General features: G+C 45.3%; 1 protein-coding gene across 2 annotated transcripts in view; it reads left to right on the top strand.

The window, feature by feature from the left end:
• Positions 1 to 938: 938 nt before the first annotated feature.
• Rab23 (RAB23, member RAS oncogene family) overlaps positions 939 to 26,348 on the top strand; it is a 34,878-nt gene continuing 9,468 nt past the window's right edge. The window contains exons 1-4 of one of the 2 annotated variants that reach the window (XM_059282052.1): positions 939 to 1,172; positions 8,129 to 8,225; positions 10,112 to 10,336; positions 12,926 to 13,011. In XM_059282052.1, the coding sequence (XP_059138035.1) occupies positions 10,182 to 10,336; positions 12,926 to 13,011 (241 nt within the window). In that variant the 5' untranslated portion in view covers positions 939 to 1,172; positions 8,129 to 8,225; positions 10,112 to 10,181. Of the gene's footprint in view, positions 1,173 to 1,342; positions 1,535 to 8,128; positions 8,226 to 10,111; positions 10,337 to 12,925; positions 13,012 to 26,348 lie in introns of those variants that run through there. The other variant, XM_059282051.1, reaches the window with a different exon arrangement.

Genomic DNA, 26,348 nt, shown 5'->3' with positions numbered 1-26,348 from the left:
TAACACGTACTTTTGTGTCTAGCATGTTATGTTCAACTGTAAGTTTCTGTCATTTTCTGTGTTGTCCTACAGTTTCAGAGGGTCCTTTGCATTCCTGTGCAGTGTTTCCATTACACAATACTGATGGTCTAGTCATGATTGATTGTCTGTTGATGGTCTTTTGGGTTATTCCCATTTGAGGGCTATTAGGACAGGAGCAGCCATGGGTCTTCTGACACCTGTCTGCCTGTACATCCTAAGTACAATGCCTATCAGTTGTGTGACCAAGGACCTGTGGGTCACAGGGTGCACAACTGTAACAAACTGTCCTTGTTTTTCAAAGAAGTTGCTCCAGCACCACAATCAAATTCAGTTATGTTACATTCTTGTCAACACTTGGTGTTTTAGATCACCATTTTCTGTTTTATTTTGAGGTATATAGAAGCAAGGGATACTCGTTTATTTATTTTGAGACAGGGTCTCTTGTCATTCAGGATGGCCTTGACTTCCTGATCTTCTTCCCACCATCTGGGGTCCTCGGATCACAGACATGTTCTCTCACACCACGTCTGAAGCCCATTTGGATTGCTTTTTGCAGGGCCTTTTCATTTGCCGGTTGGTTCTAGATGGTTAAGGATCTCAGGCTTCTATTTTGTCCAGTCATACCCTGTGAGCTGCATGAGTTCGTCTTCACTCAGGATTGTTTGGCTCACTCTACCACTCTGATGCTACCAGGTGCGTCCCAGTTAGTGGCAGACTTGTGGGGCTCCTGAAAAGGAAACGGAGAACTCCTTCAGCAGGTTTGCACATCCTGCTCACCTTGGTCTCCTTGGGTACCAAAGGCCTGAGGCTCTGCAAACCCAGCCCGCTCTTCCACGGCCAGCGCAGGGCGGGGCCGGCGCGGGGGGAGCATGCGCAGTCGAGGTGGCGCATGCTCTTCTGCGTGGCGGGCGGGAGCCTGGCGCGCCCTTCATCCCAGCCGGAGTGGGCGACGAGTGTCTCCGTGCACCGGGATTCCTAATAAAGTTCGCTAGAGAAATCATAACCGTTCTGCAAGAGCGGAGCGGGTGCGAGGCGTCCGTGGGGAGGAGCCGGGCTCGGTGCTGCGGGCTGTGGGTTCCGGGCTCGGTGCTGCGGGTTCCAGGTTCCGGGCTGCGGGCTCGGTGCCGAGGGTTCCGGGCTGCGGGCAGGAGGTGAGTGCGGCCTGCGCGGCCTCGGCTCGGGGGCTGCGGGCTCCCGTGTGGCGGGGCCGGGAAGTCGCTGTGGGCGGGGACCGGGGCTGCGGCGGGCGGCGCTCTCCTCCCCGGTCCTCGTGGGGACAGCCCGCGCGCGGACGGGCTGGACCGCTCCGTGCCATCGCTCCCGGCCGCCGCCCGCCGCTCGGTCCGTCGCCGTGGTTTCCCTGGAGCAGGAACTCGAGTGTGTAAGAACTTCTTCACTCCGCCGGGCGAGGCAGGGTCCGCACAGGGCTGCGCGGCAAGAGCAGTTCTGTGCTTTTTGCAAACGTACAGGCAGTTGCACGACGTAAAAACCAAACCCCGCCACCCGTTACTTAGTAAGTTGACCCATCCTTTGCTAACGCGAAAGACTGTTGCCAAGTGATTTAAGTTGAGAGGGAAGGATATTTATAATTACTGTCAGTTTTTAATTATATTCAGAATTGTGCCCTTCTAAGAACATAATTATTTTGATGCAGTTTTTTGGGTTTTTGTTTTTTAATGTGTGTAATTTGGGACAGGGTCTCACCATATTGGCTTGGCCAGCCTGGAACTTGCTATGTAGACAGGCTGGCCTCAAAGCCAGAGATCCACTTGCCTCTTCCTCCTGCATGCTGGGATGCAATGTTTTAACTCTAGTTTCTGAGAATCTCAGCAGTAATTCCCAGAGCTATAAACTGTTTTGACGTCTTTGTTTAAGTTTTGTTATTGTTTAACTTTCATATGATTAAAAAAAAACTTTTGGGGTATTAGTTTCATGTAACCACCGATGCAGTCAGGCTATAAAGCCGGTCCTACTATATGTTAAAACCTCATGCTGTCTCTTTATATCATACTTCTTATTCTTGATTCCTCGGAGTTACTGATGCTTTCAGAATGTCATTTAAGTGTAACAGTTTGGGATGTTGATAACTTTTTCACTGACTAAATATAATGCCCTTGAGATTCAAGATGCATCCATATTGGTTATTTTGGAGACTGTCTGTCTGTCTATCTATCTATATCTATCTATCTTTGAGACAAGATCTCAGGTGGTTCACACTAGACTCAAACTTGCTCCGGTAGCCAAGGATAGCCATGAGGTTATGATTCTTTCGCCTCCACATCCCAAGTGGTAGGTGGGGTTACAGATATGTGCTACCATGCCAGGTGTGTGTGGTGTTAGGCATGGAATCCAGGGCTTTGCCAAGCTAGGCAAACACTGTGCTATTGAGCCAATTGTCTGTTCCCACATTGTTTCCTGTGTGGATAATCCCCCCTCCTTTTGTATTGCTAAGTAGTGTTTAATTAGGTGGATGTGCCAAATATATCTAATTATATTATCCACCCATTGAAGGACATTTGGGTAGTTTTCAGTTTTAGGTGATTATGTATATAGATGTGATAGGGCTGGAGAAATGGCTCACTGGTTAAGAGCACTGGCTGTTCTTGCAGAGGACCTCGGTTAGATTCCCACACCCACATGGCAGCTCACAACTGCCTGTAGCTGCAGTTTTAGGGAATCTGGTGATGCCTTCACACAGACATGCAGGCAAAACACTAATACATCAATATGTACTAAAATGAAAGCAAGCAAATCTCCTAGCCAGATCCAACCTGCCTAGCTTCTGAGATGAGACATGATCAGGATGGTATGGCCATAGATTGGTGTGTGTGTGTGTGTGTATTCCACAGAGTTTTGTGTGGAACTTCAGTTTTTAGTTCTATAGGGTATTGAGTTGTGTGATGTTTGGGGATTATACAGGACATCAGCTCTTCGGTTGTAGTATCCTCAGCGATGAAAACTGTTCTCCAGAGTGGCCCTGTCACTTTGCATTCCTGCCAGTTCAGTCGCTCCTCCTCTTTTCTACTTACCCATACACACCCTGGGATGTCATCGGGAATCATGTGCCTTTAACTCAGCCACAGTTACTGAATGTCTGTCTGTGTACTCGTGTGCCATGCACACGCTTGTGTGTCTGATGTCTGTCTTTTGCTCCTTTTTAACTTGGTTGCGTGTTCTTGTGTTGAGCCTGAGGGTTCCTTCTGAAGCTCTGGATACCAGTCATGTCAGATACGTATTTTAAAAGTGTTTTCTCCTAGACGGTGTCTTGTCTATTCATTGCCTTCCTTATTCATCATCGTTTGAAACAACAAATGTTTATTTCTTTACTTTTGAGAAAGGGTCCTCCAAATATGTACACAGCGTAGTCTTGAACTTGTTGCCCTCCTGTCTCAGCCTTGAAAGTGCAGGAATCTCAGGTGTGCAGCACCTTCTGGGCTGTTTCTTTGTTGTTGTTTAGGTGGTTTGGTTGATTTGAGACTTTCTCATTAGCCCATGCTGGCCCGGAACTCACTCTGGCCCGAGGATGAACTTGATGTTCTGATCCTCCTGCCTCACGTTCCAAATACTGGGATTACAGGTGTGTGCTACCATGCCTGGTTGATGTTTTTATGTCTTGAAATTGTATTATTGTGATGAAATGTGTGTGGGGGCAGGTGTGTACATGTCACGTGCACATGTGGAAGTCAGAAGACAGCTTCCGGGAGCCAGTTCTCTCCTTCCACCATGGGATCCGGGTATTGAATTTAAGTCATCAGTCTTGTGTAGCACGCTCGCTTACTTGCCGAGCCATTGTCCTCTTGTACGGTGGTTCTCAACCTTCCTAATGCTGCGGCCCTTAAATACAGTTCTTCATGCTGTGATGACCCTCAACCATAAAATTATTTTCGTTGCTGCTTCATAACTATAATTTTACTACCGTTATAAATTGTAATATAAATGCTTTTGGAGATAGAAGTGTACCAGTGGGGGTCGCGACCCACTGAAGAGCACCCTGTGTTTTTTAATTTTGGTATCTAGTTTATCGATTTCCCACTCGTGTTGTATCTTCTGGTTTCCTGACTAAGAACTCTTTAAACCCACTCAGGAATATTCTCTTCTATAGACTTGCTCTTAAAAGTTGTAACTGTGAGGCCGGGCGGTGGTGGCGCACGCCTTTAATCCCAGCACTCGGGAGGCAGAGCCAGGTGGATCTCTGTGAGTTCAAGGCCAGCCTGGTCTACAGAGTGAGTTCCAGGAAAGGCGCAAAACTACACAGAGAAACCCTGTCTCGAAAAACCAAAAAAAAAAAAAAAAAAAAAAAAAAAAGTTGTAACTGTGCCTATGTGGTGGTGCATTTTAAGTTTACTGCATAAGGTGAAGCTTTGCATTTGGGAGGCTCTGCCTTGAGCCTTCTCCTCTGCCGCACGGGCGTGTGGATCTCCTCTAGCTGGTATCGAACCTTCTTGATTTCAAATTACACTGTTTTAAAATTAGTGCAGTTTCCTCCGACTTTTATGATGATTCTGGGGGTTAATCCTGGGGCCTTAGGTCTGCTGTGCCCCTGATCTGCATACCCAGCCTTCTTTTTACTTTTCATTGTGAGATAGTGTCTTGGTAAGTGGCTGGGTTGGTCTCAAGCAGGCCTTGAGGTTGCTGTCCTGCTGTGGCCTCCTGAGTGGTTAGCTCTGTGGCTGCCCTGCCAGGTTAAGAGCTTAGGTTATTAAGATGAACACTCTTACCTAATGGAGCTTTTTTCTGCACTGCCGTAGCTGCTTCCCACAGAGTTCCATATTAACTTTTCTATTATGCTTACATATTTATAATATATTAGATATTAGATATAATATATAATATATATATATAGAGAGAGACAGGGTCTAGCCATATAGCCTAGGCTGGTCTCAGGGTCTTCCTGCCTCAGCTCCAACAACTGCTGGGATTACAGGCCACACCCAGTTACTTACTTCTCTCTAAGCTTCTGTGATCCCTGAATCCCTTAGAAATGTGTTTTTCATTTCAAAATATTCATTCTGTCACTGGTTTCTGGTGTGAGTTTATTATGTTCAGTGAATACACTGTATGGATTTCAGTATTTTAGATTTGTTGACACTTTTTAAAAATACATATATTTTTAATTTTTAAGATTATAATTACATCATTTACCATTTTCTCTTTCCTCCCTCCAGACCTTCCCATGTGCCCCATCTTGCTCTCTTTCAAATTCATGGCTTCTCTTTATTTAACTATTGTTACGTGTGTCTAACTACAACCTGCTCAGTCCATGTGATGTCCCTTGTATGTCTTGGTTTTCGGTGCTGACCATTTGATGTTGGATAACCAGTTAGTTGGTGTGCTCTTCTCTCGGTGAAACTATTTCTCCTGCTCTCAGCATTCCTCAGTTACCAGTAGTTCTCCGTGTAGGGTTGACGCCGTGTGAGCTTTCTCAGTCTATGTTAGCGTGTCTGCTGGTGCTGCCATTGCCTCGCTCATCTTTAGGCGGCCATGTTGGTGAAATTCTATGAATGTGTCATCTGACATTCTGAGGAGATGCAGTCTCACAGCAGTATTCTTTGATGGCTCAGAATACGCTCTATCTTGGTAAAACATATACTCAGTGCACTCTAATCCTTTCTTTAAAAAAAATAAAAGTTAATGAGTGCTTTGCCTGCACATATGTCTGTATACTGTGTGTGTGTGTGTGTGTGTGTGTGTGTGTGTGTACACACATATATGTGTGTAAGTCAAAGCATATTGGAGTTAGCGTTTTGTTAGTTCCAGTATAAGATCCTCTTTTTATATTCCTTTATCTTATTATAATTATCTTAATTATTTTCTTCACATACATTGTAAAGAAAGAGACAAGAAGACTGTTGCATTTCACAGTAATTTTATATCTACCATGTTCATCCTTTTGAAGTCTGTCTCAGGAACTTCTTTTTGTTCTCTTGGGCAGACTGCAGATGGTCTCAGTTTTTCCTGATCAGAAACTGGCCTGCCTCCTCTTTCACTCCTGAAGGATTTCATTGGGATGTGGTTCTGTGCTGACAGATCATTTCTTTCAGCCCCACGAAGTGATGTGCTCTTTCTTTTGTTATTTGATATCTCTGTAGTCAGGTATGGTGGCACACTTCTTCCAAGAAAGCCACACTTCCTAATCCCAGTCAGAGGCAGTAGGGTGTGATGCTGGGGGCGTTGAACCCAGGGCCTGTGCATAAAAACATGCCCCCTACCTCTGCCCTAAAAGATCCCTCCCTCCCACGCAGTTTGATTAAAAAAAAAAAAAAAAAAAAAAAAAAAAAAACACACAAAACCAAACTCACTGTCTTTCAGTGCTTTGAAGGTGTGTCTTCAGTTGGCAAATATTTGGTATGTTTTGGGTCTGGATTTTGTTAGGTGTGTCTGCCTTGTTTCAGTTAGCTTCTTTGAATTTGTGTTTTTTCTAAATTTGGGGTATTTCAGTCTTTATTTTTTCCATTGCCTCTCAGCCCTATCCTTTTGCTCTTCCTTGTCCTAACTCTGGTGATACCAATAGATTTTTTTTTCTCTTAGTTCTTCGGGTCTTTGACGCTCTGTCTTTTTTTTTTCTGTGCTGTGTTGTTGAGATTGGCTGTTTTCTACTGTATGATCAAGTTTACGTTTCCTCCCTCCATTCTCCCTGTTCTGCCCTTGAGTCTCTCTATTGAGCCTTCTGTTGAAGTTACTTTCACTTGTAAACTTGGATTCGTCTCTGTGTCTTTCTTAACTAAGACTTGTCTTCCGTTGAAACTGAGGGTGGGAAGGGATCCCCTATTAAGAGGCACCCATGATGGCACCCACCGGGTTTGTCCTTTTCGGGAGGAGGAGAGGCACTTTGTAGTACTGTTCCTCCTGTGGTCCCCACTAACGCTGCAGTGGGTGGGAAGATGCCCTCCCTCGTTGCCTCTGAGGGATGGTGAAAGGTGAAGCTTTCTAATAGGCCTCCTCTGTACCGCCCCCCAAAAGAAAGAGATGTAAAGGTGGTGAGAAACGAGGCCTGGTGGATGGAGTGGGCATCTCAGTTCCCTGCGTGGTCTCTAAGATGCAGGGTGGTAGTGTGGGTGGAAAGGGACTACCTGCTTTTCCTCCCATCAGAGTTGTAAGGTGGCCTTTGGCAGTGCGGTGTCGTCGTGAGGGTGTGTTTCCTGTCTTGGCTTCTTGCTCAGCTGCCCCTTTCCTGGTCCTTTGGCTAAAGAGAGTAGCCTTTTATTGAGGTCTTCTTGTTTGTTGGTTATTTGACTTCTTCATAATCTAGTTTGAGAAACGAAAGAGAAAAAGAACTCAAAGTCAATTCACTTTTATTTATTCTGTTCCTGTGTCTGCAGCTTATAGCCCGTTGTCCTTTCTGTTTTTCAGAGGCCTGTGTGCCCTTTATGTAATGCACAGAGATTTTAGTTGTGCTTGGAGAATGGAACAAAAAATGTCCAGACTATCAGAAGTGTCTCTGAAGTCTATATATTTATATTATTTATTTATTTTTATGCATGTATGTCTGTGCACTTGGGAGTGTATGTTCAAGTGTCTGTGTGCATGCACAGAGGCCCAGATGAGGGTGTTGGGTGTACTTCTGTATCATTCTCCACCTGTAACTTTGAGGGAGGACCTCTCTCTGAACCTGGGCCTTTTATTTGTTGGCTAGACTGTAAGCCAACAAGCCCCAGAAATTCTTTTGTCTTCAACCCCCCTGTATCTGGGGTCGCAGGTATATGGGAGACACCCAGCTTTGTTACACAGGTGTTGGGATCTCAAGGTTGGTCCCCATGATTGGAAAAATGTGCTCCTAACTACTGAGTCATTTGTGTAGCAGAGAGACTCTGTATGTGTGTGTGTGTGTGTGTGTGTGTGTGTGTGTGTGTGTATGTGTGTGTGTATACATACAAGACAGGGTTTCTTTGTGTAGCCCTGGCTGTCCTGGAACTCACTCTGTAGACCAGGCTGGCCTCAAACTCACAGAGATCCGCCTGCCTCTGCCTCCCGAGTGCTGGGATAAAAGGCGTGTGCCACCACTGCTTAGCTGAGAATATATGTTTTAAAGGATAAAATACAAGGTTTTTCTTGCTGGAATTTTGCTGTAGACATTGTTGATTTTTCCCCCCTTTTTGGAACTTCACAGCTTCTAGGGTGAAGAATTGTGAGGTAGAGGAAAGGAAGTTGACGTCCTAGAACTGAGCCGGTGTGCACTACAGCTGGATGAAGGAGGTCAGCTCTGGGTAAGAACTGGAGCTGTGTATTGTTACTTTTGTTTTCTGAGATGCCATCTCACCGTGTAGCCCATACTGGCCTGGAACGTGCAGCTGCCCTCCAGCCTGAGTCGGCCTTCCGAGGGCTGGGAGAATGGCATTTGCCACCTCACCTGCTAGGTTTAGATTTGCTCCTGAGCGTTCTGGAGACCGAAGCTTCATGGCAGTAAAAGGCTGGGAGATGAACTCTTGGATTCATTCTAGAACACCGAAATCGTATTTTCAGAGCATGGGATCCAAACATCACCACCTTTAAAGTTTTCCTCAGTTCCAGCATCAGCCACAGGCCAGAGGCACTGACATAGACTCATGTTTCTAACGTTCACTTGGTGTAAAATCACCTGGGGGAGCGTATCCATCTGGGCTCTTTAATGTCAGGATGGAATTAGCAGTGCAGGAGGCTTGTGGTGGTGGTGGTGCCGCGTGCCTTTAATCCCATCACTCGGGAGGCAGAGGCAGGGGATCTCTGTGAGTTCAAGGCCAGCCTGGTCTACAAAGTGAGTTCCAGGATAGCCAGGACTACACAGAGAAACCTTGTCTCGGGGAAAACAACAACAACAAAAACCCAGAGGCTTCTAGGGGAAATTCCTGGGAAGGCTAAAGAGAAGAGCTTTAAGACTGCAATCTGGATGAAACCTGGAAAGAAAGGAGGGTTTCCAGGAAGGAGCTCCAGCCTGCAGCTGCTCTGCTGGAGAGCCCAGCGCAAAGAGGAGCCCCACACTGAGCACAGCTGGCCTCACTTTGGTTGTCCTGAGAGCCAGTGATCATCTTAGGGAAGGATGGCCTTGAAAGGCATGGGCAGTGGTGGATCCCAAAGGTGCAGCGCAGGTATCCCTCTGGAAGCAAAGGCTAAGCTGTGCCCTTCTCTGCTTCTTGGCTTTTCTTGTGTGTTTTGTTCTGTGTTTTTGAGATGTGATTTCACTGTAGACCAGGCTAACTTTAAACTTGGGGTGAGCTTCCTTCCTCTGTCTCCTGAGTGCTGGGATTATGGGTTTGTACCGCCAGGCCGGGCTTGTGCTTCTCTTCAAAACTAGACTCAAAGGCTACCGCTCTGAGGTTTCTGATTATGTATGGCTAGATCTCCACAAGTACTTCTAGAAGATTCTTAGGACCATACAAGTTTATGAAGTACCTGGGGCGAGTCTGAAGGCTCAGGAATATTTTTGCATTTCAGGTTCTGTTCGTGTAGTAATGGTTTTCAGTTAAGGGAGCCGAAATATAATAGCCAAGTAGGTATGTCATTTTAAGAACTATAGGAAATTGACTTTCTATTTTTTTGAGTGCAAAGTATGCATATTCTATTACCTTGATTATCTGGTAAACTATAACTGGTCTCAAACCGAAGAATCTGTGGCCTGAGATGATTTGTGCGGCACTCATTGTAATGTGAGAACTGAGCAGTTAACCAAGAGCTCAGTGTGACACCTGACTGTACTTCATTACACAAAACATTTCTTTGGGGTGCTTTTTAAAAAAGACACCTCTAAAGTTTAAAAGCATGTTTCTCAGGTTTGTTTCTAATAATGCATTTATTGTTACACCATGTGGGATTGTATTACACAAAATGAATGTTTGCGTGTGTAACTCACACATTGCTAAGGTTTTCACATGTATCCTTCCTTGGTCAACAACTCTGTGAGATGAATATTGTTGCCAGGAAACTTAGAGGCTAAGTAATAAATTCAGTACTTCAAATGCCTAGTCTTTGTCTCTGAAAGAGAATTGTGTGGATAAGGTGTCATTGTTTACCTTTCTAAGGTTAACAAGGAAAAAGGTGGATTGGGAGCCTCGGCCTTTGGTTAGATTATTGCAATGTAATGTGATTGTTTCTTGATAAACATATTTTTTATTTTAAGCTGTAGGTTTGCAGAGACGATCTGATCACCTGGAACTAGAGCTGGTCCAGAGACTGTTTCTGTTGCAAAAATGTTGGAGGAAGATGTGGAAGTAGCCATCAAGACGGTGGTCGTAGGGAACGGAGCAGTTGGAAAGTCCAGCATGATTCAGCGATACTGCAAAGGCATTTTTACAAAAGACTACAAGAAAACCATTGGTGTCGACTTTTTGGAGCGACAGATTCAGTATGTACTTGGCCTTTTATCCTTCGTTCTGATTCGTAAAGTGTCTGAGACTCTACTGGAATGAGGAACTTCCTGTCCAAGCCGGGCAGCAGGGGTCAGTTAGTGCTATTGGGTTTTGTTGTTGGTTGTTGGTTTTGTCCAGTTTTTTAAACAAGGCCTTGTGTTGCCCACACTGGCCTTGAACTTGCTCTGTAACCAAGGATGACCCTAAACTCCCGATCCTCTTCCTTCTACCTCCCAGGCACTTGTATTACACAGGCTTCTGCTGCCACACCTGCCCATACTTTTGTTTTTGAGCCGGGTTTCTACTGTTGTGGCTCAAGCTGGCCTCAGTTGTCTGCTCTCCTCCTCCTCAGCCTCCTGAGTGCTCAGATTACTGGTGTGTGCCAGGCCGGGGCGTTCTCAGGTGGGTTTTGTTTTGTTTGTCTGTTGTTTGTTTTATCATATACTTTAATCTTTGGCTCCTTTCTTCTTGTAATTTCCCCCCCTTTCCTCTAATGTTTTTCATTTCCCTCTTCACTCCTTCCCCTCTCCCTTCTGTATGTTTTGTATTTATTAGTGGCACCTTGGGGACTTGATAAACACAAACCGGCCCTGACTGATTTCTCCCTGCTAGGTTGTTTAGACGGAGCATTTCAGCTGTCTTATAATTTTCATTTGAGAGGCTCCTTTTGTTTAGATCACCTCTTTCTTTTATTTTTTTGAGTCAGGGTCTCATGTAGGTTGAGTGGGGCCTTGAACTTGCTCTGTAGCAAAGGCTGGTCTTGAATCCTGATCCTCCTGCCTCCACCTTCTCAGTGTCCAGAATTACATTTGCTCACCAAATGTTTCCTTTAAAAAGCTGAACAACACTCTATGGAAGTTAAAGATACAATAACATACCTTTATCCTAAAGAACTGAAAGAAGACAGGTTTGGGAGTATTAAACTTGCCTGCAGAAAGGAACGCCTATTTCAGTAAATCCAAGTGGACTCTAAAGTCCTTGGGAGTGATGCTTTTTGTCACTGATGTTGAGAACCTTCCAGGCTCCTCTGGGTTGTACCTGACTCACTGCCCACTTACTAGCTTGCAGCAGAGATAATGGTCATCGCTGACTCTGGTCTGCTTCCCTAACTCTTACTTTAAGGAGACTCATTCTGTCTTGATGATATTTGTATTTTGTACTTGTACCTGAAACAAAAGTCAGTATTTGGGATATTAGTTGATTTTCATTATTCATAGGCTTTTTAAAAACAGATTTATTTTTAATTGTGTGTGGGGGGGGGTGGGCTTGAACACATAAGTGCAGATGCCTGCAGAGGCCAGAGACACCAGTTCCCTTGGAGCATGAGTTACAGACAGTCGTGAGCCGCCTGATGTGGGTTTGGAGAGTAGAGTAGTATGTGCCTGCTGTTAACACTGAGCCATCGTTCCTGCCCTTCCTCATAGGCTCTTTTTTGCAAATTCGCCTCCTTGCTAAAAATTATGTGTAACCCCAGAGTCACTGCCTAGTGGTCGCTTACTGGAGAGACAGAGGGTTCCAAAATCATTGCAGTGGCCCACCATGCACTTGGCCGGCTGTGGTCAAACAAGGTGGCGCTTCTCGGTTTAGCCCTTATACAGTCAACATGTCCTGTTTTGTCTTGTGTGGTGCTACCTTTTCACGCTCTCCTCCATTCTGGTGAGTAGTGGGCTGTCTCACATGGCCTCCAGGTGTAGCGCTGCAGCTCTGTCTGGTGCTTCTGAGCACAGGAAGGCTGTGTGTGCCTTATGGAGAAGAGCACAGGAAGGCTGTGTGTGCCTTATGGAGAAGACCACTGTTAGCTAAGTGTTGTTCGTACAGGAGTTACAGTGCTCTCTTTCTCTGCTGCTGCTGGGTATGAGTTCAATGAATAACATATAATAAGGTGTCTTTAAGTAGAAACACTTAAAAACAAGGTCAGATGTTGATCAATTAATGAAAAAAAAAAAACAATAGTTCCTTTTTTGTTTTCAGAAAATGTCTTATAACATAACACAAATTCAAGATTGTCCTGCCTCGGAATCCCGGTGCTGGGAGGACAGTTGTGCATCATCACGCTGGTGCCCAGGAACCTGACCTTATGTCATCTCCAGGAATAGGATGGCTCTGTATTTGCTAATTTCATATTCACCATAGCATTTGAAAGCCGAGGGCATAGCTCAGTGGTAAAGCACATGACTAGTGTTGACTAGCACGCAAAGGGTCCCTCCCGGATTTGACCTCTAGCACCACATAGTGGTCCAGACCACAGCTGCTGAGGTGAGAATCACCTACATGACAAAGCAGAGGTCCGCAAGCAGGCTGCTTCCTTCCCTGTTCTCATCCCTTCCATAGGGCGCCAAATGGTGTCATAAGAGGAGAGATGATCCGACCCAAGGATCCCCCCTTCCCAGTTCTGCTGATCTTAGCGCCACTAAGCCATTGTAGAAAACACTGGCAGACAGAGAATGATGTCTTAGCTGTACTTTCACTACTGGGAACAGCCCCATCATTTCAAATGATTTCGCTCTGACTTTTTTAGTTTGAAAAATAAAAACGTCCATAGATCCTTTTCATTTTGTTTGGAATAAATTCATCTCTTGTTTCAGAGTTAACGATGAAGATGTCAGGCTAATGTTATGGGACACCGCAGGCCAGGAGGAATTTGATGCAATCACGAAGGCGTACTATCGAGGTAAAATACAAAACTTACTCTTTGGGCTAGATAAAGAACATTGCTTTTTTGGTGTCTTTCTTAGGGTTTCTGTTGCTGTGATAAAATGCCATGACCAAAAGTAATTGTGGGAGGCAGGGGTTCATTTCCTCTTCCAGTGCTCAGGTCACACTCCGTCACAGAGGGAAGTCAGCGCAGGAACTCAAGGCGGGAACTGAAGCCGAGACCATGGAGAAGTGCTGCTTAGTGGCCCGCTTTCTTCTGCCGTCCAGGGTCACCCGCCCACAGTGGGCTGGGCCCTCCCACGTCAGTCATTAGTTAAGAAATGCCCTACAGACTTGCCTGCCGACCAGTCAGTCTTATGGAGGCATTTCCTCAGTTAAGATTCTCTCTTCCCAGACATGGCTAGGTTTGTGTCAAGTTGACAGTACCAACCAGCACACTTTGTTTTTATTTTATTCCTTTAAGAACAAAATAGGCTGGGGTGTAGCCCTTTGTTACAGTGGTTACCTAACGTGCACTGAGCCCCGAGTTCAATCCCCAGAACCAGAAGATAACAGCAACAATAACACAGATAGTGTTGGCCAGGTGTGGTGGCACACACCTGGCATTTCAGCACTAGGGAGGCAGAACCAGGGGTAGAACAGGAGGATTATGGCAAGTTTTGAGTCCAGCCTGGTCTGTTCCAGCTAGAGATATATAGAGTGACCTGTCTCCAAAAAAAAAAGTTAATTTTAGAGGATTTTCAAAAGCTCTGGTTCAGTATCCTTCTAAAGATCTTATGAAGAAGTACATCTTTGTACTATAGGTGGATTGTCCCACCATAAAGTCACAATATGCCTGTAGGTCATGGAGACAGAATCAGCCACAAACTGGCCCATCAGTTTCTTTCATGCCTCCTTCTAGACAACATTGGCATCTGGTTTATTTTCTTCTCCATAATTGTATTTATTTTTATGGTTTTGGTGCTGCTGGGGATTAAAGCCTGGGCCAGGCACATACTCTTAGATTCTCCTGCCTCAGCCTCCTGGGTGCTAAGATTACAGCACTATACCACAGGGCCTGTCTACTTTAGGAGTTTTTGGGTAATCACCAATCATACCATTTCTCTTTAATATGTTTATAAAATCTGTTCTTTGCCGGAGCTAAAAAAAGTCCATAATGTTGTTGCTTGCATTCTGAACATGGTGTTTAAATTCCTTTCTACTGTTTCCCTTGGATAAAAAGGCTTTAAATAGCTTTGGTTTCTGTAAATTTATCATTTTAACTTTTAATGGCCATAAATTTATAAATAGAATCCTGTGAAAAGATCGTTATGATAATGTAACTAACTGTTCATCTAGTTATGTTAAAACAGCAGGGAGGGCAGGGAATGGGTGGGTCTTCCATTGTTTCAGCTTTTTTTTTTTTTGTAAATTTTTGTAAGTTACAAAGGTGAACATTTGTCACAGTACAGACTGAATTGGGGAGGAAACAGTAGCAACTCTACTTTCCATCTGAGAGATGCTTTATTCGGCATCCCTCTGTGGTTTCTTTGGGGTTCCGTAAGAGCACGGAAAACAGAAACGCGATTTGAAATTGGCTTAAGCCACAAACAAGCTGTATTGATTTGATTAATAGAGAAGTCTGGAAGTAGCATATCCTTTAGCTGTTAATTTTTAAGATTTAGCTGGGTGTGCTTTATGCCTGTAATCCTAACACCCAGGAGACAGAGGCAGGACAGTATCTGAGTTTGAGGCCAGCCTGATCTACATAGTGAGTTCCAGGCCAGCCCGGTCTACATGGAGACACAGAGAGACCCTGTCTCCAAAAAAAATGGAGCTTACCCTAGATGAAGGTTGATACACCCAGTGTTGCTTTGTTCCCCTTTAGTATTTGGGGTGTGTGTGTGTGTGTGTGTGTGTGTGTGTGTGTGTGTGTGTGTGTGTGCGCGCACACACAGACATTGGGGAGATCAGAAGGTGTGGATCCTCCGAAGCTGGAGTTACAGGTGGTTGTTAGTTACACACCGTGCGTGCTGGGAGCCAGACTTACGTCCTCTAGAAGAGCCGCTAGCACTCCTAACTGCTGAGCCGTCTCTCCACATGCTGTCTCGTAAGTAGGTTACAACAGCATGAATCACATGGGAAGCCACTTGGGACCCCGTGCAATCCCTCCAGGACTCTTGAGGAAGTGTGCTCTATCTAGGTGGTAGCAGACAGTACTTCCAGTCCCCACAGAAAGCGGCAGTCAGCGAAGTAGAGTTAATCACCCTCCTCATCGTCCTCCTTCTGTGACTTAGTTTACGAGAGAGGAAAATGTCCATCTCCTCTGCCCTGCAAGGATCTTAGCTTTACACAGCGTGCACATTTATGTTTTATGTGACACAGGAACTTTCATGAAAACCCAAAGAAACAGTTAAACGTTAGTGCCTTTGGTTGTAGAGTTCATAAAGAAGGAGTCCTGGGAACAGACGATAGGAAAGCGGGCAAGGTGATTTATTAACATCCATCTCTGTGCCCCACCACCTTTAGAGACAGTGGTCCCTTCCCACTTGAGTGTCTTGGGTCCCACATTTAGGAAAAAGACCGGAGACCCTAGGTTTTGTGACCTGCTCCAGGGGCAGTTCTCCACAGTGCAGTGCTGTGTTCTGGGGTCGCATGTTCTGAACTCCTCCATTGATGTCTCTGAAATTTACTTCTCTTCTGCATTTGAGATTCATGTGCATGCTTTGTTGTGCTACTGCGGGGAGCATGGCTCCTTCCCAGATGCAGTCCTTTCGTAGGTGACTCTTGCCCATTGTCCTGCCCACTGCCCCACCCCATGTGGGTCCTGTCCTTTATCCCACCCACCTCCCTACTCCATGTAGACCTGTCCACTTTGCTCTCAGCCACTCTTTCCCAGGCTTGAATTCAAGTACCAGCTGTCCAGAGGGTTGTCCCCTTCCAGCTGAGAAAACAGTAAGTCCCTCATTACATCTGTGGACATCCATACTAGGCCCGCAATGAAGAAGATGGTGTCAGTACCTCAAAATAAACGGAGGTGGTTTATTCTGGAGCCAAATACCAGTGACCGTGGCCCAGGAACACAGATCCGGGTTGTTCCTATTGGGTTCTAATGTGACATCAGTTTCATGAAGTAACGAGAAAAAAAAAGTATAAATCATACCTTCCAGATACGTGGGTGAGTACATCAGGTTGGCGGATTCAGCAAGTGGGCGAGATCTCTGATACAGGCCGCAGATGCTGACAGCATTCTTAGCTTTGGGGGTAATAGGAGCTAGGAATCTGTCCAAACATTCCCAAGGATTTACCTTATAGCCACAAGGATGTTAGATCATATAGAGATGGACAATAAATGGCATAAAAGAGCTGAAGGTAGCCAAGATAACTTGGCTCTGGACCTGTAACATTCCACCCTCTCCACATCATTGAAGTTCTAATCAGTCAGTCTGCCTGTGTAGTCACGGCTTCTTTTCTGGGGCCTCGTCCATAGTCCCCCCCCCTTTGTACACATGGCAGGTGTCAAATACTTTATTAAATATTTAATGTCTCCCATCACTAGGATGGTCATTCCTAGCATCTGATCTAGATGAGGCTGAGTAGGCAAAAAAGCAATCTTTAAGAGAAAGGAATGGCCAGGCATGGTGGCACAGCTTTTAGTCACAGCACTCTGGAGGCAGAAGAAGGAGGATCCCTGTGAGTTCAAGGCCAGTGTGGTCTACATAGTGAGTTCCAGAACAGCCAGGGCTATGTAGCGAGACCCCGTCTCAAAAAAAGATAAAAAGAAAGAGAAAGGTATGCCAGGTAAAGTCATTAAGGAAGAAACTCCTGGATCATATTGAATCTATTAGCCTCATTATCTGAGCTGCATTTTTTTGTCTTCGGTGTCTGACATAATATTGCATGTGATATATAATAAGAATACTATATACTATATTATATGTGATATATAATGGGAATGCTATGTACTATATCACATGTGATATATAATAGGAATGCTATGTACTATATCACATGTGATACATAATAGGAATGCTATGTACTATATCACATGTGATATATAATAGGAATGCTATGTACTATATCACATGTGAGATATAATAGGAATGCTATAATCATCAGTTGGGCTTCATGACGTGAAGGTAGCAGGTGAGGAAAGACACCCTAACAAGCCAAAAAGATCCTTTGTATGTGTCATCACACCCCTTAATTAGACTAATTATATATCCCCCTTTGTCTACAGTCATTGGTACTTCATGAAACATTTTACTTGATGTTTGGAACACTTGAAATAGTTCATTATCTTTTAATCCCAGTCTCCTATCCAGTTTGACTCTGTAGCTTACCTCATGTGGAGTAGCTGGCTCTAATTTAGAAGAGATTGGTGTTCAGTATCTAAGCTATTGTAACTCTTATTTGTGGATAATAACCTGATTTGTCCTATTAACTTAGTATTGAACAAGATTCCAATTTGGGAAACTTAGATTACAGAAGAGATCAGATAACAATACAGTGTCTTCTTAATTCCTTCTCAGCAGAATGTCCTTTCCTCATGTGCCAAATATTTCTGATGAGGGCAGGAACAGGAATCCACACCTGTGAGAAGGAAGCTTCGTGGGTATAATAGAATCTTAGTTCTCAGTTTCCACAGAGGGAGGTGGACTCCAGGAGGAGTCATTTTGTAGTCATATCCATCCATTTCCTGTTGGCAGACTGTGAGTTTTAGTTAGTATTTTTCTAATCCTAGCTAACTGTACCATGAGTTACCTTGAAGGTTCATTTAATCCGGGAATGTGGGCTCTTACAGTGCATTATATTAAGTTACAAGCTCCATCTGTTACTTTCCATAGACCATTGTCCTAACCTCTGCATTCAGAAGCTTGGCCGTTTCCCCATAGCTTCCTCAGGTTCCATCTGTATTAACATTGTTGACAGTCCATGTATGCTAAAGTACATGCTCTTTCCCACCTTTGGCTTTGAGTTAGTCTTGGAAAGTTGTCTAGTATTTTTTAACCCATTCTTGTAATATGTCATTTCCCTTTACAAGAGTTTCCCATCTTTCCCCCTCTTCTTTTAAAATTCATTTTTATTTTATATGCACAGTTGTGTACCTGCATATCTGTATGTGCAGTACATGTGTGCAGTGCTCCTGAAAGCCAGCAGAGGGTATTGAGGATGCCATGGGACTGGATTTATAGGTGGTTATGAGCCACCATGTAGGTGCTGGGAATGTCGTCTGGAATTTGAGGTCACCAAGTTGGTGCCTATGGATCAGGGATCATGTGATTGGTAGGTTTTATCTCAAGACTGTGAGATATCCAGGCCACATTTACTGGGCAAATGGTCATCGGACAGGTTAAGCTGCCACAGGAAACACAGGCAGCTTCAGCAGACCAATCAGTATAGCCAGGAATTTGATGTATCTTACCATTCCTGTATCAGTGGCAACACGGGTAACTGGTTAGATCCAGTTAAAATAGTTCCTTTTTTATTTTTTAAGTGGAGAGAATTTACTTCCGTGTCTTGGTTATAGTGGTTAAAGCTCTAAAACAGAAATATTGCCAAAGGGAATTTCCTTAGGGATAAGATTTACAGTGGGGCTTTTCCTGGAATTTTTGAAAATCCAAGTTATACCGAATAAAAATACACCAGGGGTGGTGAGAAATTTGAATCTTTCCAAGCATAAAGACTTGGTTCAGGTAACATGGGAGGTTTGGGTAAGAAGCAGGCACAACAGAACATGCCTAAAGAGGGCATGATGTTACTCAAGCCTTCAATATCGACTTTTTTTTTAATCATCTAAGGAAAAATACCAAAGTATATCTTAAAAATTTTCAAAAAATTTCTAAAAGGACATGGGTTTTGAGTTTTATCACTATGGCCCTTATTTGATGGTGCAGTAGAGGATGAGGATCTTGCAGCCTTCTTGGAGTCCAGATGTGACCTCAGGAGGAGGAGGTACATGTCTGAGCTGGAAATAGGGATCCGAGCTCATCCCGAAGTGTTGCGGCACCGGAGGCCGTTCAAGTATCTGACAGGGCCCTCTCCTGACTGACAGGGCCCTCTCCTGACTGACAGGGCCCCCTCTGTTGGCGCCGGAAGGGAGTCATTGATGTGGTTTCTTATCTGTTCTGATAGTCAGAATTTTCATTCAGTTTTGCATCTCCTGGGAGCCCATGGTAGAGACATTTTGTGACCAATTAGGAATTTTTAATTATCATTTCTGTCAGTCCACTGCAGTAGTGTGTAATGTCTCTCCCTTTAAGCAGAGATGACCCATTTAATCCTTCATGACTTTTGTAGGATTCCCAGTGATTATTTCAAAAGGAACAAATAGGAGAGCTTTTAGCCAAGGGCAAAGAGCAAGTTTTAACTTGGCCCGTTGGTTTTTATAGTGTTTACTCAGCAAGTCCAGAGGGTTGAATATGGTAAGCATAGAGAATGCTGGATAATAGGCCAAGTGTTACAGATAGATTTAAGTACTTGACAGTAAAGTGAGTTCCATAGCCACTGCACAGTTCTGCAGGAATGCCCCAAGGAACAATTCTTTGTGACAGAGTTTCTTCCTACTGGTAGGCAGTGGCTTTCCAGCAAAGAAAAGCTTCATCAAAATGGGAAAACATAAAGATTAGTACTGAGTTGTATTTATATCCTTGGATTGGAAGCATTTGAATAGAGTCTAACTGCTAGGCTTCAAATGGCCCGTTTGGTAAAGAGGTATGACTTGTGTCCCATGAAGTGTCTCATAAGGCTGTGTTTGGACAAATAGAGTATCTTAAGTATACCTTGTGAGTTGTTGTTGGGGCCAGCTTCCAAAAATACCGTTTACTCCCGAACATCATTTTTTCTGGCCCAATGAATTAATGGTTGTGCATTCCAGAAGGGGAGTTGGGCATTTACTGGGTACTAGGGGCTTGCCAGTAGGACCTGATCATAGGTACTCTGGGAGTTGAGACTGTAGCTCTTCTGTTGCCAGGGTTTTTCTCACGGTGGTGCCCTCCCTTGAGTGAAGAAGGAGCTCAGAAGCAGAGTGGTCATCATGAACTGGATAGATCCTTTCCTGTGTGTGGTTGCATATAGTGAAGCCCTTTTTGCAGCTCTCCCAGCCTGAGTATTATGTCCTTGTTTGCTTTAGAATGTCCTGCGATTTTAATAATGGGTAATTGTTTGGGCAAATGGTCGGGATCTAGTAATTGAGATCTGTTGACTCTTTTGAATAGGCTGGCCAGAGGAAGTCAGAAATAGTTCTCTAGCATGTCATTTACCACTCCAAATGCGTTGCTACAATCTGTATAAATATTTGCTGTTTTGTTTTCTGGGAAACAGCATGCTCTGGTTAAGACAATGAGTTTAGTAGTTAGAGCAGATTTAATCTCAGGCAATGAGTACTCTTAGTTTATGTCAAGAATGGAAGTAATTAAATATCATGGCAGAAAATGTCCTTGCTCATCTCATAAATAAAATAATTCTGCATTTCCAGTAGGTGTTTTCAGTAGGTGTCTTAGGAGAATGATGTGTATTGGTTATTTGAGTAGCCCTGTTTCTCCTTCTAGTTCATCTGATACAAGGAGCAAGGCAGAGGATTGAGAGAGATGCAGTACACCAGGAAACATCTTAAGAACCTAAACAACTCAGGGCCAGAGTTATAGCATCCACATCAGTAACTCCAGTCACAGGGGATCTGACACCCACTTCTACCTCCAAGGGTACCAGGGTCCCATGTAGTACACATACATACATACATGCATGCATACATTCATAAATACATGTAAAACATGCATAAATACTCATAAAATAAATCTTAAAAAATTTTAGGCAACTCCCTGAGTAATCCTGGATGTAATGTGACTTTAGCGGAAGTTCCATGTGATGGGGCCCATGTGTGGTGAGAGAGATTGGAAGGGACCTCCTCATCTGTTTTCACAGAGCAGCGGTGGCGGAGGATGGCCCTCAGGCAGGGCCGTGTGTTCCAGCTACCAGGTCTCATTGCTGGCTGACATACCCAGGGCCTGTCTTTTCCCATTGTTTGAGTCAGCATGCCCCTGCATCCCCTTGTTTCTCAGGAACAAAGGGGGACAGAGAGGTTTATAGTTGGGGTGCCCTAATGCAGGGCTTGGTCGGCCTCAGCTGCTCTTTTTCCTCAGCTCCAGCTGTGTGGTTTCTGGTTGTTCCTGTTTAATTTACAAAGAGTTGGACAATTAATAAGTGGTTAGTCCTAGGAATCCTCTTAATTGTTTGGGTGTTTGCTTTTGTTTGGGGGTAAGAAAATTCTTACAGTAGCAGGAGTACAGTTCAAGAGTTAAGAGAAATCCTGAAGAAGTCACAATGTAACCCAGGTGTTCATCCTCCTGTTGGCAAAACTGCAGTTTGGGTTTTGACACTTGGTGGCCCTCCGTAGCTAGTTGTTGCTGTGATGAGATCGTGTCTTTGAGAGTTGTCGTGTAAGAGAGAACACGATCCGGTCGCTGACTTACTGTGTCAGAGTAGACGTGTGAAAACAGTGTCAGTCCGATTTCAGAATTTGAGAAAACAGGGTGGACTTTAAGTGTATCCCCGTGCATCACAGTGCACATATACTGCTGATTCTCCCGTGAAGGCAAACAAGTATTCACTGTTGGACTCATGGGGAAACCACAGAAGACACTGCGAAGATTGAGAAACAGGCTGCTTTTAGAGGAGGGTTAGGTAACAAGGTGAGGGGATCCGGCCCCACTGGCTGGCAAGGGCGGGCTTGACTCATGTATGGCTTGGAGCTCCTGCACAATCCTCCATTCTCTTCCCTTTGGCTTCCTTGTTGGTACTGGGGTGTTTAAGGGGTTCAAAGACCTTCGCTCCGAATTCCTCTATGGGGGTTTGAGTCCCGTTAGGGCTCCTCAAAGGGCGCCGTTTATATTAGGGTCGGATTTTCCTTGTTAACTCAGCCAGGGAGCTGATGTCATTGGTCCTCTGTCTGTTGAGGATTTTGCCCATGATTCCCGTGGTAGTTGTGAAAGAAGGCTGTCGTTTCCTCTTGTAGGGATCCTCTGACTCCTTCATAGGCCGTGTGGTGACACCAGGGGCGGGAGGGCGGGGTGTCTGTGTCCTCCAGGTTTAAAGTCATCTTTCTCTTTTGAGAGAGGAGCTACGAACATTTTGTGTTTTTAAAAAGTCGTGTCCTGGCAGTGGACAGGGACACAAATCAGCAGTGGAAGAGTTGACACCCGGCCGTTTCTCCAGTTGAGAATTTACAGTTTGTCTTAGAGGCAGCTGCGGGGAGCTTAGAAACGTCCACCATTTGAATCTTATTTTCACTGTGAGGGAGAAAGTTTTTAAACATGTGGTTTAAAGCAGACAGGAGCTCTGCTACCCAGCAGGGCCTTTGCTTCCTCTTGGTTAGTAATTATCTCCATTTCTCCCAAGGCATTCCTAACAGAAAAGGAGAAACTCCAGGTTCCCCCAGAGCAGCTGTATTCCAGGCTGGCGTTTTCTTTCAAGGTCTCTCGGCCTGCTGTCCCTTTCGGGGAGCATCTGTTGCAGTTTCTTACAGTTCTGAAATGTCCAGGCCTTTTGCAGTAGTTACAAGTAGCCTTGTCTCAAGATGGGAGGAGTCAGTAGGTCTCTTTGTCAGGAAGCTTAACGATTTTAATTACAAGCTTATAATTTGGGCAGTGAGTTGATCTGCCATGTGACAGGGGCATCTGTGTGAAGTGAGGCCCGTGCTGTATTATTCCACTTGACCGAAGGGCCAAATCTTCCAGGCTTTCCATAAGTGCAGAATTTAACAAGGTACCACTCTGTTCTGTAAGTCCTCCGGGGAATTTTATTAATGAAAAATCTCAGTGCCAGACACAAGGTCTCCCTGAGGTCAGGGATGCCCCAGAGGTAACCGCAAACAACACAGACTGTTGCCATCTCTCATGGTTTCCCACCATCTCCAAATGGTAAGCCCTTACTGCCGAAGCCTCCACCCCCTTCGGGAAAAGGACCTAAAGGAGTCAATCTCTACCGACCAGGAGACTCTCCCAGATGGCTGGCTTTGGTGGAGCTGGAAGCCATATGCAGGCTCTTGGGGGAGAAGAGACATCAGCAGCCTCGTTTAGCATTGGACCTTGTATGCTTCAGTACGACAGACATCCCTGGCAGCATGGCCCGCTGGTGCAGTAGTGGCCTGACAGTTACGGGGGTGAGCAACTCTTTCTGATTGAGTGTGGAACTGCTTCACAGGAGCGATCGCACGCTGGTACTGTACACCTGAGAAGCCATGGCTGAGGAGGTCTTGGGTCCTTGGTGACTTGTTCAATGGCGTGCTATCACATTGCCTTCTAGTTATTTGTGCGTGCATCCCTAAGTTTGTGTCAGTGTCAACCGTGGTCAGAACCTGCTTCTGTTCTCAGTGAGTAGCGGTTAATACAGACATTCATAAACGGACAGAGTGCTGAGGTGAGCGCTCAGCTGTGGGTTAATCATCTGTGTCACCCTCCCCCCAAGCAAAGTGCGGGAGACATCACTGGAAAGGACATGGGAAGTAGTTAAGAGCTGGCAGAGTGGGGAAAGGGCGGTGTAATACTGACTGCTGGGCACGGCATGGCTGGTGTGCTCCACCCACAGCAGCTGTGCTGAGCTGCTCAAGACCTGTGGGCCATCAAGCCAGTTCAAACTCCAGCATGTGTGAGGGAGGGGCCCGGGACCCACCACCCCTAGCAGAGTTGGGTGGCTGGCTCCCGAGTGTGGGAGTCAGTCACTACCCCTCAGGGTAGGTTGTCCGTGTCCCGGTGAGATTAAGCTAGATGTGTGTCTGACCTCCAGGCTCCCTGTCGGGTGAAGCGCTGTGCTTGGAGATCTGCTTACTCGTCAGTCTTTCCAGAGCCCGAAGCTGGCCTTAGGATTTACTCTTGTTATCTCAGTGGTGGTGGTGGTGGTTCTCCTTGTATCGGTGTGTTTGTGGGGAGTGAGCGTTGTGTTCTGCCTACTTTCCTTTTTGACACAGGCTGACTCCAGTGTTCTCCTACGGCTCTATAGACAGTTTTGTTGTTGTTGTTGTTTAAAAGGTTTATTTATCTATTATGTACACAGTGTTCTGTCTGCAGGCCAGAAGTGGGTGCCAGATCTCATTACAGATGGTTGTGAGCCACCATATGGTTACTGGGAATTGAACTCCGAAAGAGCACTCAGTGCTCTTAACCTCTGAGCCATCTCTCCAATCCCCTGAGATAGGGTTTCTCTGTGTAGCTTTGGAGCCTGTCCTGGAACTCACTGTGTAGACCAGGCTATCCTCGAACTCACAGAAACCCGCCTGCCTCGGTCTCCCAAGTGCTTGTATTAAAGGCATGTGCCACCACTGCCCAGCTTTTAGACAGTTTTTTATTATGTTGTCTGAAAAGTTCAACAGTTTGTCCTTGAGCCCCATCACACCCCGTGATTTATTTGGGGTGTTATCCTAGCAAGGAATAGAAGATAGGGTGGGGATTGGAGGGGGTCAGTGTCAGGGAACGGGGAGCTTCAGTGCCTGAGGCTACTGTACTGAACACAGAAGCTAATTATCACTGTAGGAAACTTGGGGCCAGTCTCTTTAAAGAACCTTGTAGAGCAGGTCCTCCTGGGAATGTCTTAAGAAACCCAAGGCCCCACAGAACCAGGAAACCACAAATAACAACATAAATCCCTTGAGGCACAACAAAGAGGAACCTGCTTGAGGTGGTGGTAAACCAGTGACTGGCGCCGAATGGGCCTCTGCGGCTGCCCCGCAAGGAGGGGGACACAGGGAGGGCTGTGCCTGGGCCAGTGTCTGTCTGGGCCAGTGTCCACCAGGTGCTTAATTATTTCCACCGGTTGCATCAGCATTCCAGCTTCCTGTCTTCTGGCGTCCCCTTGGCCTCTCCCCACCATCATGTACCTAGGAGATGGAGGGAGGCTCCGTTTTCTTTGGCCCTTCATTTCTCCAATGGCGTTGAGCTCCTTCTCTCTCTTCCTGGCTTATCTGGCACAGTTAGCAGAAGTAGGAGTGGAGGGTTTGTCCCACCCTCTCCCCAGCAGCAGCTTAAGGCGTTGTCTTCATCTTTTGGGGACCTCAGGCAGAACTAGATCCCTGATCACATGGTGGGAAAGGATTTCAGGATGAGCCGGTATGAAGAGAGTTAGTTAATTTCTTTCTGAGAAAGATACAATAGCATGAATATGGGTGAGCATCTTGAAGAGTCTTGCTTCATTACTGTTACAGAGGTGGCATCCCTTCCTTCTTGGGGCGCTTAGCTGTTCCCTTCAAAGGCTTTTGGAGGAACCTAAATGAGATCACAGGGTGTCACAGACATGGAGGAAATGGGGGCAGTCTTTCCTGAGAGTCCAGAAACTATCCCCAACAGGTGTGAGGCCCTACCAAAGAGGGCATATGCTCAGGCCTTACTTTATTGCTGCTTTAACATTCTCAGTTAAAATATTCTCTGCAGAAAGAAGCAGTTTCTGGGTTGTCGCCCTTCGGGGCACATGTGCTGGACGTCAGCTCCCTGCTGGACTCCTGAGCACCGGCTCCTTCGCCTTCTTGTGTCTTTTCCTGTTTTTCTGCCCTGCCTCCGAAGTATCTACTGTGGTTTTCATTTTTATCTTATAGTTCCTCTAAGGTTTTTAGTTCTAAGAGTCTTTGGTCTTATATACCTAGAAACACCCCATTTCCTTAGGTTTAAATGACAATTGATTGGATATAAAATTTTAGGCTTGAAGGTAACTGTTTTATAATATATTCTTAAGTGATTAGTGTTTTATTTGTAGTTTTAGTGCATATTACAAGTCAAATAAATATGAATTATTCAGTCATACTAGCAATGTGGTCTGTCACTTTATTTCTCCGTAAGTCCAAGACCTCGGGGTGCTCTGATACCATGTAGTTATTTGGTTTTCACCATTTGTAGTAGTAACACACAGCTGCCATTTTTCATTCTGTGTTCTTCACTATTCACTCCAGCGATAGACGATTACTGGTTTAGTCGTAGGATGTCCTGCTAGAGGGTTTTGAGTCTTAGAAGGAAGCTCAGAGAAGGGGGACCTGGAAGGAATATAAAATAAAACATGCGATTCCAGAAAATTCTCTTGAGCCCGAGGTACGTGTTCTACACTTTTGTAAGCAAGGGCACAGTAAAACCACTGAACTGGACCATTCTGTGGGTAAAAGGAAAAGCTTGTTGGAGAAACAAACTACTGATCTGCCTTGGAGACTAGAAGACAGCACCTGGCCAGAAAGCACGCAGATCTTACATAGTCAGCAGGGTGGGGTTTCCTGCAGTTACAGGCGGATTAACCGGGAAGTAGATGCCCAAGGTGCTTGACTGTTGCGGTAGATAAGGAGGTTCCTGGGAAACAGAAGGATCCTGAGGAATGCTGAATTTAAGGCCAATGGCAGTCTTCCTT

Source organism: Peromyscus eremicus, chromosome 16_21 (assembly GCF_949786415.1).
Source record: "Peromyscus eremicus chromosome 16_21, PerEre_H2_v1, whole genome shotgun sequence".
Taxonomy (NCBI): Eukaryota; Metazoa; Chordata; class Mammalia; order Rodentia; family Cricetidae; genus Peromyscus; species Peromyscus eremicus.
This window is presented reverse-complemented; position numbering and strand designations above follow the sequence as displayed.